Source organism: Magnolia sinica, chromosome 11 (assembly GCF_029962835.1).
Source record: "Magnolia sinica isolate HGM2019 chromosome 11, MsV1, whole genome shotgun sequence".
NCBI classification, from domain to species: domain Eukaryota; kingdom Viridiplantae; phylum Streptophyta; class Magnoliopsida; order Magnoliales; family Magnoliaceae; genus Magnolia; species Magnolia sinica.
In genome coordinates this window covers 1,866,901-1,880,834 of record NC_080583.1, presented here as the reverse complement: position 1 = coordinate 1,880,834, position 13,934 = coordinate 1,866,901, and the positions used below count along the sequence as shown (strand labels likewise).

Here is a 13,934-nt window from a genome sequence, read left to right as displayed (position 1 = left end):
CCATGGTTTGGTTACATGTATGCAATTTCTCAGTTCTTTTGTATGAACCATCTCACTTTGTGGACCCCAACTCATGTCCAAGACAACCCTCGGCCCTCGGCCTTAGCCCAGATCCAGGCTGGCTATGAATTGAATTTTTTATTTGTTCATCTCCATATCCTATCTGAATCCACGCCATTCCATGAGGCATGCCCTTTTGAACTGAGAAGTAAATCGACGGTTTGAAACGAGTAACCAACGGCCCACATGCAATGTACATAGGTGAATCGATCAAATGAGCCAACTGGCTGAATGTTGGCCTGGGCTTGAAATCAAGGCCTGATGTCCAGGCCAGGCTAGGCCTGACCATCCGATCTAGTCATCAAGCTTAGTGGGTCCAGCTCATTATAAAAGTTGCACCGGATCAACGTCCAGTAAAAAGATATTACGGCTGCATGATTGAATGATAAAAAACCATGTCTTATATGAATGGGATACGTCACTATGAGACAAAAATCCCCATGACTGGCAGATCCTACTTGCATAACGCCCTTGGAAAGTACACCGAGTGTTGGGCCTTGATCTCAAAAGTCAAAATAATTCAACACTCAGGTGGGCCATTCCAATAGAAAAATCTTATCTAAAACCGGTCGCCGATCTGGTAGTGTTACCAACACCACCCCCAGCCCTGGAGTGTGATGTGTTGGGTGCTGTGAGGCCAATGTAACTTATGTGTAGAGCTGTACACGAGTTGAGCCGAGCCGAGCCGAGCCGAGTATTGGCCAACTCGAGCTCGGCTTGAACTACCTGAGTCCCAGCTCGTACTCGGCTCAGATTGGCCTTCGAGTTCGGATGTCCAGCTCGAGTTTGAGCCGAGTTCGATTAGATATCGAGCTTGCTTCTCTCACTGTAGGGAACGGAAGAGGGAAATGAACACCGATATTGCTAGGGTCTAGGAGGAGAGGAGAAAGAAGGAGCAGGAGCTTGCTTCTCTCACTGTAGTTACCTTCGATGTTGATCTTTATGGGGGCGGCAACCGCTTTGAGGGCTATGAGCAGTCGATCCCTATCAATGAAGACGTGGAAGATCAGTATGCTGGGGAGCGAGAGGTTGCTAGGAAATTGGTATCTTATACTGCACCTAAATCGATATTGAAGGAACTACCAAGAGGAATGGGTGGGGATGATATTGATGGTCTTGGTTTTAAGAAACCGCAGAAAATCATCGATAGGGAGGATGATTATAGGAAGTGGAGGCTCAACCGGATAATCTCACCAGACAGGAATGATGCGTTTGCAATGGGGGACAAGACACCTGATCCTTCTGTGAGGACTTACAGGGATATTATGAAGGAGGAGGCCTCGAAGAGAGAGAAAGAAGAGTCATTGAGAGAGGTTGCTTAGGGTTTTTTGTTTTGGGTATACATACCCCTAGTCGAGTACCAAGTCAAGTTGATTTTGAATACTATTCGAGTCGAGCTGAGTCGAGCAGGGCCAAGCTCGTGCTCGGCTCAAACTCAATTTGAGCACCAAAAATCAGCTCATGCTCGGCTCAAACTCATTTCGAGTTGAGTTGAGTCGAGCGAGTTAACGAGTATACTCTGCTCATATACAACTCTACGTATGTGGCTTTTTTTTTTTTTTTTTACACATGCACACACACCCCCACACACTCACGCTAGTGGAATTTCACCACCTATGGGCACTCGAACCCTTGACCGGGAGTTGAAACTCCTGAGAGTCTACGTAAGTGTTTCATATCAAGGCCATCCATCCGTTTTGCTCCCTCATTTTAGGGCATGAACCTATAAATGAATCAGATCCGAAGCTCAAGTGGACCACATCACAGGAGAAATGTAATTATCCTTATTAATCAAGTAGATTTTGTAATTTTTTTTTGTTAATCTTATAAAATTACTGTAAGATTACGTGGCCCAATTAAATTTCGGAACCAAGAAAATGTTGTGAAAGCGATTATAATTTTAACCAAAATGACACTAGATGCTCATTGCAATTATACATTATTTATGTGATGTGGCCCATGTGTATTGGTCGAGTTTATATATATGGGATTCACGTGGATGTCACGACAGGTGGATGGAATGGATGTCACGTACAAATCATGGTAGGCCCTAAGGTGTCGCACGCACTTGGTATGGCCTACAAAAGGTGTAGTGGATTCCTATCCAAAACTGATATTTTTGTACACTAACGCATACAACAGCAAATTACTTCTCTTTCTCGCTCCTAAAATGATAATCAAACACTACAAGATTAACTTACACGTCGGGCCCGAAAGCCGTCCCCATCAACACCATTAATATTCTGTAACACATGTCCACACCATCATGCACACCTTCTTTCTCTAATCCTGACCATCAATCCGTTCTTCATGTGAAGAATTATGGAGATCTTAGGCTCCACAGGGTGTCCATCCACCACTTCAAAATGAAAGTTATAGAGCACAGCAGCAGCGGCAACCTTCATTTGTGTGAATGCGACATCCTTACCCAGACAGGTCCGAGGCCCGGCGTTGAATGCTATGAACTTGTAGGATGGCTCAAATCTCAATCTCCCTCGCTCCGTAATCCACCTCTCGGGCTTGAATTCTAAGCAATCTTCGCCCCATATGCCTTCCATCCTTCCCATCGCATACAACGAAAACATGATCTTTGTACTCGGTCGAACTACCTCTCCACTGGGAAGAATTTCTTGTTGGAGAACTCCTTTATGCTCGAATGGAACAGGCGGAAATAGCCGTAGAGATTCGCATAAGGCGGCATGTAGATAAACCAGCCTGCTGAGCTCCTCAGGCTCAAACACTGCAGGTTTTTGTGCATTCCCTCCTTGTGTTATGATGGAAGTCGCCCTCAGTTCATCTAATATCTTCGATTCGACTCTTGGGTTTTTTGAAATTAGCCAGCAGAACCATGTGAGACCAGCACTCACCGTGTCTCTCCCTGCAAGCATGAGATTCATTACAGTATCTCTGAGAAACCCATCGGATTTTGAGATACCTGTTTCATCTTCGCATCGATACTTGATGTAAGATTTTAATAAATCAACAGACTCGTCCATTTCTTCCTCTTTAGTATCCATTTTTGATTCAGTCAATTCTTCCATTCGCTTCGAAATATGTTCGTTGATGAAACAATCGATGGTTTTCCAAGCTTCGGCGAATTTCTTCTCTTCCCCAATCTTCAGCCACCTTAGCAACATCCAACAGCTCTCCGGCACGACATGCCGGAACATCAACACCTCCATCGCATCATCCATAGCCTTTGAGAACGGCACCGTTGGAAAGCTTAAGGAAAGAGATCCAGGATCAGCACCGAAAACCAAGATGCACGTGCTATCAAACGTAAACCTCTTTAAAACATCTTGGAGATCGACGACGTCGCCTCGACGGGCCTTGTATTCAAGAACAGGCATGAGTCCATTCTCCACCTTTTCGCGGCTTCTCTTCGCCACGTATTGGCGGAACTTCGCAGCGTTCATGAGAGTGTGAGCCATCTTCCTTTGAACCTGCCACACATCGGAGTCGGAATTGAAAATCCCATCTCCAAGAATATCGAAGATTTTGGAGAAATCAGAGCCCTTAGGATAGTTGGAGAAGTTGTTGGAGAGTATGTGGTTGGTATTAGCTGGATCGCATGTTATTAAGAGCTCCATACCAGCGAGCCATGGCCCATGGAACTCGAACGTGGACCCGCTTTGCCGGAGAAGTTGGGTGCACCAATCATGTAATCTGTGGAGGTTGAGAAGAAGGGAAGGTAGCATTCCAACAAGAGGCCAATTCACAAGAACCTTGTTCTTGTTTCTCAAGATGTAAATGAAGAAAAAACAGGCAAAAGCTAAGAGGATTTCAGGGTAGCACCATAGGTTCATCATTACCCATGCACCCATTGTTTCTAAGTTTTTCAGAGATAAGATGCACCCATTAGCCGAACGCTGTTTATAGCCATTGTTGGATGGGGCCCACTTCTCGGTGGTTAGGATATTTCATAGTTCCCATTATTTATTAGGTGGTTGTGAGTAGAGATTGCGGTTGGTCCTAGGAAATTCCAAGGCCATCACTATTGAGAATCCCCGTCAATCCTCCTCCATTGACTCACGGTGTATGAGATGTATGAGATATCACACAAATATATTTTCCTTTATTGTAGATACCATAGCTTTGTAATTATACTGTACAATTGTACAATATTATAAATAGATATACTCACCCACGTAAAATAGTGTGGTAATTTGCAAATCCTTTCTTGGTATCAGAGCCCCTCATGGGTTCAACCTCCCACCGATCCTCATGGCTGTCGATTCCTCCGACTCTTTTCTTTCCTTCAACACCATGATTCACATGGTGACCATTAAACTCTCTTCCTCAAACTATCTTCTCTGGCGCAATCAGCTTATTACGCTTCTTGACTGCCAGGGACTTCTTGGCTATGTCGATGGGTCCATTGCTGCTCCACCCACAAACTCTACCTCTGCTACTAAATTTTCTACAGAAACCTAGAAATACACAGATTGGAAACTTCAACATCAATGCATTCTCAGCTTGCTTCTTTCCTCCCTCACCGAAGAAGCTATGGAAGAAGTGCTCGGTCTTACCATTGCCAGAGATGTCTGGCTTGCCTTAGAAAACTCTTTCAGCCATCTTTCCCTGTTAAATCAAATGCAGGTTTTATCTATTATGTGTTATTTATAGATGACCACTCACATTTCACATGGCTTTACCCCATAAGGTTAAGTCTGATTTCTTTGATATTTTCCTCCGCTTCAACGATTTGTGGAAAATCAACTCTCTGCAAAAATAATTTTTTTTCAAAGTGATGGCGGAGCCGAACTCACCAGTATTCTCAATTTCAATCTCATATTCAGGATAATGGCATTCATCATCAAATGTCATGTCCTTATACTCCTTCCCAGAATGGACGTGCAGAACGCAAACTCCGTCATGTGACTGAAACAAGTCTTGCTCTTCTCTTTCATTCCCATGTTTCCTCTCGCCTTTGGGTTCATGCTTTCAGCACTGCCACTTACATTATCAACCGGTTGCTTATGCCGATCCTTGGCGGTATTTTACCTTTTGAGGTTCTATATGGTAAGTCTCTTAATTATGAGCATTTTCATCCCTTCGGCTGTCGGGTATATCCTTGTTTACGTGATTATGTTTCTAATAAATTTGCTCCGCATAGTTTGCCTTGCATCTTTATTGGTTACAGTTCATCTCATAAGGGCTTCCGTTGCTTGGATACCGCTACTTCTCGTATTTACATTACTCGACATGCTCAATTTGATGAGTCATTCTTTCCATTTTTAGACTCTTCACGTGCACATCCCCCTTCAGAGTTGATCATCTCTAATTTTTTAGAGCCATGCACTTACATTCCTAACCCTTTGGCTCCATCCCCTGTGCCCACTATTACACGGCCCCTTGTAGACCCTTGCACAATCTGTGATGATTTTTCTATTTCTGAGTCCGTGCAGTTTTTAGCCCATCCTCCTTTGCTTTGGATCCTACTGCATGTGAGCCTCGTGATTCCTCAGGCTTTGGAGCTGATCTCCACCAGATCTGGTCTATCCTCCTCAGTGTCTAATCAAGCTCCACGTGTTTGTCACTCTATGATCACTCGCGCTCGAGATGGGATCTTCAAGCCCAAGCATCTAGCTCTTTTCAGCACCGTGCAACTGCCGACCCTTCTACATGTCTTGCTCAGTACTTCCGAGCCCAAAGGATTTCTCTTTGCAGCTAAGGATCCTGCATGGCTTGCCACCATGGATGCAGAAATTGCAGTGCTGCTCAAGAATGATACTTGGGTTCTTGTTCCTTGGCCACACAATATAAATATTATGGGTTCCAAATGGGTTTTCAGGACCAAATATCACTTTGATGGCTCGATTGATCGCTTCAAGGCTCGCCTAGTTGCCAAGGGCTACACATAGCTTCCCGGACTTGACTACACCGACACCTTTAGTCTCGTGGTCAAAGCTTCCACCGTTAGGGTTGTTCTCTCTCTACCTATGTCTAATCGTTGGCCCTTACGTCAACTTGATGTCAAGAATGCCTTTCTTAATGGTGTTCTTTGTGAAGATATTTATATGGAACAACCTCTCAGCTATGTTGATCCTCGACATCTTCTTCATGTGTGCAAATTAAAAAAGGCTCTCTATGGCTTGAAACAAGCTTCACGGGCCTGGTTTGATCATTTCAGTACATTTCTCTCACAAATTGAATTCTCTTGCCGCCATGCTGATACGTCCCTCTTTATCTTCAGCAGGAAAGCTGATCTCATCTACTTGTTGCTCTATGTTAATGACATCATTATTACAGGGAATAATTCAGCACTTCTCAACCGATTCATTCAGCAGCTGCACGCGGAATTTGCCCTCACGGACTTAGGCTCCTTAAGCTATTTTCTTGGCCTTGAGGTTTCCTCTCTTCCGGATGGACTCTTTCTCAGTCAAACTAAGTATGCTCATGACATTCTTGCTCGTACTCAATTACTTGACTGTAAGTCTGTTGCTACACCAATGATTGTGTCTCAGCACCTCTCCTCTGATGGTGGACCCTTCTCAGATCCCACTCTTTATTGCTCTTTAGTTGGTGCCTTACAATATTTGACCATCACGCGCCCTGATCTTGCTCAGTCTGTCAATTCCATCAGTCGATTTCTTCATGCTCCCACTGAAGAACATTTTCAAGCCGTCAAGCGTATCTTGTGCTATGTCAAGGGCACTCTTCACTTTGGCTTAACCTTTTTTGCATCGCCATCTACTGGTCTCTTGGCCTATTCTGACGCCGACTGGGCAGGGTGTCCTAATACTCGGCGTTCCACCTCTGGTTATTCCATTTATCTTGGGGACAATCTTGTCTCCTGGAGTGCCAAAAAGCAGCCTACAGTTTCCCGCTCCAGTTGCAAATCCGAGTACCGTGCTCTCGCTTTTATTGCTGCTGAGGTTCTATAGCTTACTCATCTCCTACGTGATTTCAAGGTCACCCTCACACATCGGCCTTTGTTACTCTATGATAACAAGAGCACGATTTTCTTAAGTTCGAATCCTATTTCTCACAAGCGTGCCAAACATATCGACCTTGACTACCATTTCTTACGAGAACTTGTTGTTGCCGGTACCCTTTGCACTCAATATGTTTCGTCAAATTTGCAGGTCGCTGATATATTCACTGAAAGTGTTTCATGGCCGGTATTTACCTTTTTTCGATCCAAGCTTCGCGTCGGCTGTAATCCCATACTCAGCTTGCGGGGGGTATTGAGAATCCCCATAGATCCTCCTCCATTGACTCACGGGATCCTCTTTGATTGTATGAGATGTCACACAAATCTGTTTTGATTATTAGCCTTTATTGTAGAGACCATAGCTGTGTAATCATATTGTACAATTGTACAATATTATAAATAGATATACTCACCCATGTAAAATGGTGTGGTGATTTGCAAATCCTTTCAATCACTTCTCACCAGTGCACATCATTTCGATTAACTTCAGTTGATAAGATAGGCCGGATTTTTTGTCTCATATAGATTGCCAACTACACCACAAGCACAACTTTTAAGGTGTCTAACTTTCTTTAGGTTCCATCATAATTTTTGTGTTAAATATATCATGTCCATTAATTTTTCAAGATAATTTTAAGGCAAGAGCTCAAAAATAAGGTATATCCAAAGCTCAGTGTATCCCACCATAGAAAGCAATGGAGATTGAACAAACTATTTTGAAAACTTGTAGTGCCAATGGTAAGACTTATTTTCTACTGACATGTTTATAAAATCACACATATACCTGACTGAAGTTAAAATACAAATATTAGTTTCATCATAGTCTTCTGTAGCCTCATCAGAGTCTTCTGTAGCCTTAATAAGTTTTCAACTATAGCATCAATTCCTAGGTTCACCTTAGCTTGGGATCTACATTGTTTTAGGATTCGTTTCTTAGAATGATCTGAAAAAAATGAATGGCCACTGTTGGTATAAGAAATATATAATGGTGAGCGATGTAAATTTCACACCTCAAGAAATTCCGTTGTTTGCTGTGTGGCGCAGGATGACTTATTATGCAAGACCCAGCCTCACCTAAGACTAGGGGTGTACATCAGGCCGAACCGAGTCGAACTGGGCTCAACCCGGCCCGACCCGGTCACTTGTCAAACTCAGCCCGAACCCGGCCTAGCTCACCAGCCAACATGTCCAACTCGAACTCGGCCCAGTCAATTGGGCGAGTTTGGGCCTTCTCCATCTACAAAGGGACGGACGACGTTCTCGCTTCTCTGTCTCAAATGATTAGGATAAGAATTTATGATATATATATATATATATATATATAACGGCCGAGTCGGGCCAGGTCAAGTTAGGTTTCAGACCGAGTCGGGCCGAACTGGGACATGTTTGAACTTGGCCCGAACTCAGTTTCGGGCTGAAGAAAATGGCTTATCCCAGCCCGAACTCAGTTACAGGTCGGGCCGAGTCGAGCTTTTTCGGGCCGAGTCGAGCGAGTTAATGGGGCTAGCCCAGTTCGTGTTCAGCCCTACCTAAGACTGTGCAGATCTTAACGTTGGGGACACCTTAATGGGTGCATTCTATTTCTACAGGTTCATCCATTTTTTCATATTATTTTAGAGCATGACACAAAAAACTAAGAAAATCAAATTATCAGGTGGAACATACTCCAGGAAACGGTGGTGATTGAACAGCCTACTATTAAAAACTTCTTAAGGCTCACGTTAATGTTTCCATAGTTTTTATTTACCATACAATTGATAAGTTCACATAAGTGTGGATGAAGAGAAAAAAAAAAACAAAAACAAAAACAAAAAAAGCCAAAACAAAACAAAAACAAAAAAAAAAAAGTATAAGCTTGATCCAAAACTTTAACCCATCAATGGTCAATCACCATTGTTTCCCATGATATATATATGGTCCACTAATAATAATATCTCCTTCAGTTTTATTTTTTTAATAATACCCTAAAATAATCTATTAAAAAAAAATAGATATAGACAGGATGGATAAAGAATACACGCGTCAAGTTTGGCACCACAGTAGGGGGCGCACCGCCTTGGGTCAAGCCGAGTCTCACCTAATCCGCTCCGTGGGGCAGCACATTCAGGTGGAGGCTAGAAAGCCAGAAATGTTGACATTTGGAACTTTTGTGGGTCCATCATGACATGTATCAGATCCGCACCGTCTATTGTATGGAATGAAACAAATTAAGAGGTAAATCCAAGGCTCAAGTCAGCCACACTACAGAAATAGTGGGAATTGGACATCATTGTTGAAAACTTCTTGAAGTCACTTAAGGCTATAATCAAGTTGATATTTGTGCTTTTCCTTCATCTAGGTCCGTGTGACTTATGAAAAGGTTAGATAGCTAATAAATCTCACAATAGACCTTAGGAAGGTTTCAACGGTTGTTGTTCAATCCAAATGCTTAGATTCGTCTACTTGAGCTTTAGATGAAACTTAATTTTTGGCTCACACTGTAAAGTGATCTGTAAAATTTAATGAATGAAGTGGCTATTAAACATGCAATATGTAGACATATGGTATATGATAGGCGAGTCTGAGCCGTTTTTTTATTGGGTCATCTATGAGACGGTGTATAACTCAGTTTGTCCAAAAATAATAATAATAATAATAAATAAAAATAAAAATAAACATGCAATCTACGGATGTTGAGAAGAAGGGAAGGTAGCATTCCAACAAGAGGCCAATTCACAAAAACCTTGTTCTTGTTTCTCAAGGTGTGAATGTAGAAAAAACAGGCAAAAGCTAAGAGGATTCCAGGGTATAGTAGCACCATAGATTCATCAGTAGCCATGCACCCATTGTTGCTAAGTTAGTCAGAGATACGATGAACCCATCACCCGCATGCTGTTTATAGTCATCGTTGGAATCGTGGGGCCCACTTCTTGGTGGTTAGGATATTTCATAGGTCCCATTATTTACTAGGTGGTTGTGAGTGCAGAGACTGCGAACGGTACAGGTACGAAGAAATTCCAGTGCCGTGGCGTCTCATCAGTGCACGTCATTTCCGATGACTCCAGCTAACAAGATAGGCCAGAATTTTCTGTCTCAAATGGATTGTATTGTACTGCACCACAACTTTTAAGATGTCTAACTTTCTTTGGATTCCATCATAATTTTTTATATAGATCTACCCTGTCCATCAAATTTTCAGGATAATTCCAGGCATGAGCTTAAAAATCAGATATATCCAAAGCTCAAGTGTACGGCAACACAAAAAGCAATGGAAATTGAACAAATTATCAAGAAAACTTTTCTAGTGCCAACGGGAAGACTTATTTTCCACCTAACATGTTTATAAAATCTAACATACCTGATTGAAGTTAAAATACAAGTATTAACTTCATCAGAGTCTTCCGTAGTAGGGGTGCACACGGGTCAGTTCAATCTGGTTCTAGGGTGAAACCGGAACCGAACCGTTCCTAACGATTCTTCAAATATTGAAACCAGAATTGGACCGTTAGCACCCTAGAACCAAACCGGCACCGGACTGTGAAAAACGGTTCGGTTCCGGATTGGTTCCACGGTTCTGGGCTTTTAAAAATCCAGCCCAGTTAGATAATGTTCTGATTTTTATTTATTTATTTTTCCTTTTTTGGGTTATCCAATCAGTTGGAGCTCTTGCCCCCATTTTCTTCACTGGGATGCGTTGAAAGCTGAATGAAAAATCTCTCAACCATTCTATAAAAAGGATCAAGCATCAGAAAGATAATGAGAAAAGGGAGTGGGTCATTGCCGGTGCAGTTGCTGCCAAACATGTAAGATATACAAGCCCCACCTGGTGGCCACAGATGCACAGGTCATGCATTGCAAGCTGTGGCACAAATATCAAGCTGGTTCACTCAATTCAGTGGTTGCCATGTCAGTGTTGAATGACTGTTGGTCAGTTTTTCTAATCATCCATGTGCTATGTTAGATACCCAATGAGCAGATGGCTAGATTTCCCAGCCAAGGGATCTACATGGTGAGACACACCAGATGAGTAGCTTAGATTTCACACGTGTCAAACAACTATGGAGCTGAGATTTGCATTAGACATGTAGGCAAGGTTGTAAGATTATAATTGCACAGGCATCCTTGTCATTAAGTCGACATTGAAAGTTAATAATTTCTTGCATATAGAAAAGCAAAACAAAGCACCATGTTTATCCTACTGATCAAACAATGAAAATCCTCACAACTCTGATACTAGTAAAGAGGAGATCAATGATGCATTAAAACTATTCAACTCTGTTTACTATTAGCATTGCTATGTAACTTATATTAGAGAGCAACTTGGCCTACCCATGACCAGATAAAAAATGATGGCATAAAAAGAAGAAGAATAAGGAATTCAATGCAACACAACCAAAATGAGCTGGAAGATCTATTTCAGGTAATAAAAGATGGCTCTGTACATGGCTGTCTCTAAGCTTCAGTTTCAAAAGAAATAAATTGATGCTATGGATTATCTTTTGACAGAAATAAAGAAATGCTATGGATTATCTTTCTAATATACCATTAAAAGAAGAAAGAAACTTTAAAGTAAAGGTTTAGATCGATGGTCCGAGTCACGGTTCGGCTCAACGGTTCGGTTCGGTTTTACAGGGCCCTAAACCGGAACCAATCCATATCCAACGGTTCTCGAACTTTTGGAATTGGAACCGGAACCGGTCCTGTCTAGAACCGGACCAAAGCGGACCGATCCAACAGTTCCGCTTCGGTTACATGGTTTTACCGGTTTAATGTGCACCCCTATTCCGTAGTCCCAGGAAGCTTTCAACGGTAGCATTAATTTCTAGGTTCACCTTAGCTTGGGATCTGCATTGTTTTAGAATTTTATTAGAATGAATATATGGCTGGACAGCGATCCACACTTGTTGTTTGTTAACACATTTAGGGCCTGTTTGGCTAGCTGCATTAGCTAGGATTAAAGTGGATGGAATTGTAAAAGTTACAATAAATGCATGCGTAAAGTATTGTCCTTGGATTGGTGTATCCCATGTTCTCTAATACTATGTTTGGAATGTATGCATTAAAAAATAAATTTTCAATTTTACTTTCAAATTGCACTTGGATTGAACCTGGATGAAGCAAAGATTCATCGGCCATTGAATTAGTAATCTCATCTAACACTTTCCAACACAAGGCTCATTTCCAAAAGCCTACAAAGTTAATTTTAATATCATCTCACGCTCCTTCTAAACATGTCATTCTCAATTTTAAAGTGAGACTAGTAATACAATCTCATTTAATACAACTTAATGCAGCTGAGAGGCCCTAAATAGAATTAATTATCCACCGGCCGACATAACATTATACTTGGCTATTTCAGTTTGTGGAATTTTTTTTTGTCAGGACTCTTGTTGATTTGGATAATGCTAACCTTTTCAAGTTGTAGGTGTCTTGTGGCCCGGAAATACCGGTGAAGTTGATTTTCATTTTAATTTATTATTTTTTTTAAAGCAAGGGTCCACATCCAACTGTAAAGAAAGACTAAGATTGGTGTTACGTTTGTCCTAACATTGAGATTTTCGAGCCATAGTCCATTTATGATGGGCCCCACAAAAACAATGGTGTAGCTCACAGAATCGTGGGTCCCACTTTTGTAATGTAAAATACCAAGCATGCTTAATTTGCATTTCAGAGTCATCCAAGTAGCCGCCAGCGTACGGCTCCAAGATAGGGACGTGTCATGGACAGCTTAACCACAAGAACAATCCACTACTGGCATCTCCGTCTGGTTGAGATCTTATCTTCTCTCAGAGCACTGTAAGTTAGGTGCATCTAATTCACTTGGGAGATATAAGCAGTACCATCCGGTCATCTAAACTGTTATTAGTTCTGACGCACATTTAAGAAGCTAACTTCCTAACATCATAAAGTTTCGACAAATATTTACCAATTGATCAATGGATTTTAACATGGACGGTCAAGATTGTATACATGCAAATGGGTGCAACTAAGAAATTTATCCACCTAATTGTTAGAGATAATCATTAATTGCTGATGATTCTGAAGAGTCATTTTTGTTAGGCAATTGTAACCATACCATCCATGGCTTGAAAAAAAGATGGCCAAAGAAATTATGACAAATAAAAGATAGATTGGATCCTCAGATGAGTCCAATTTTTCAGTGGTAGCCCGTATAATATGTTCTTAACTTAATAAACGGTTCAGATCGATTATTAGAATGGCCAAGTGAACCTATTCAACTAGGAGCACTATATTTTATAGTTACTCCGAAGAGCCCTGAACTTTTCTCATTTTTAATAGCATCGACGACTTTTGGGGCATGTTTGGACGGGCCCAACCCATGGGATTTGATTGTATTAGGTGGATGGCAGGTAATGATGGCTGTGAGAGTGGATTGCTGGTAATCCCACGGGATTGCTATATCCAGTGAATCTACCACTGAGTATGTTTGGCCTGCCTGGCAAATCTCGGGATTACGCCCGGCCAATCCCTTCCAATCCGTCCACCCCCTTCCAATCCGTCCCCCAAAACGGATTGGGGACGGATTTCAAGGTAAAAATGGTGATGCCAGTGGATTGCTGGCAATCCCATGGGATTGCTCCAATTTAGGCAGAAATTCAATGTGCCTATTTGGTACGCCTGGCCAATCCCGGGATTGATCCTTCTAATCCCTTCCAATACAATCTAATCCCATCCAATCTGCCCGGCCAAACAGGCCCTTGGAGAGCAGCCATTGACGCTGCACCTGGGGCGACGCGGATTGCCTTCTGACGCTGTCACTAGCCAGTAGCTTCTGTACGGTGCTGTGTGGGCTCTACCATGATGTATGCGTATTATCCGCCCCGTCTATCTAATTTTTCGTATCATTTTAGATAATGAGCCCAAAAATAAGAAAGATTCAAATCACATATGGACCCCACCAAAGGAAACAGTACTGATTAAACGCTTGCCATTAAAA

At 42.1% G+C, this 13,934-nt stretch overlaps 2 protein-coding genes across 2 annotated transcripts; one reads left to right on the top strand and one right to left on the bottom strand.

Annotated features, from left to right (window-relative positions):
• Positions 1 to 2,134: 2,134 nt before the first annotated feature.
• Positions 2,135 to 3,914, bottom strand: LOC131218542 (noroxomaritidine synthase 2-like). Its single transcript, XM_058213142.1, has one exon. It carries the CDS (start codon positions 3,882 to 3,884, stop codon positions 2,325 to 2,327), a length of 1,560 nt encoding a protein of 519 aa, XP_058069125.1. The 5' UTR covers positions 3,885 to 3,914; the 3' UTR covers positions 2,135 to 2,324.
• Positions 3,915 to 6,002: 2,088 nt separating this feature from the next.
• On the top strand, positions 6,003 to 6,947 carry LOC131219055 (uncharacterized mitochondrial protein AtMg00810-like). Its single transcript, XM_058214022.1, has one exon. It carries the CDS (start codon positions 6,003 to 6,005, stop codon positions 6,945 to 6,947), a length of 945 nt encoding a protein of 314 aa, XP_058070005.1.
• The last annotated feature ends 6,987 nt before the right edge of the window (positions 6,948 to 13,934 follow it).

Bases quoted from the DNA above. Each gene is read 5' to 3' on its own strand.
- LOC131218542 (XM_058213142.1), bottom strand. From the start codon at position 3,884: ATGGGTGCATGGGTAATGATGAACCTATGGTGCTACCCTGAAATCCTC.
- LOC131219055 (XM_058214022.1), top strand. From the start codon at position 6,003: ATGTCTAATCGTTGGCCCTTACGTCAACTTGATGTCAAGAATGCCTTT.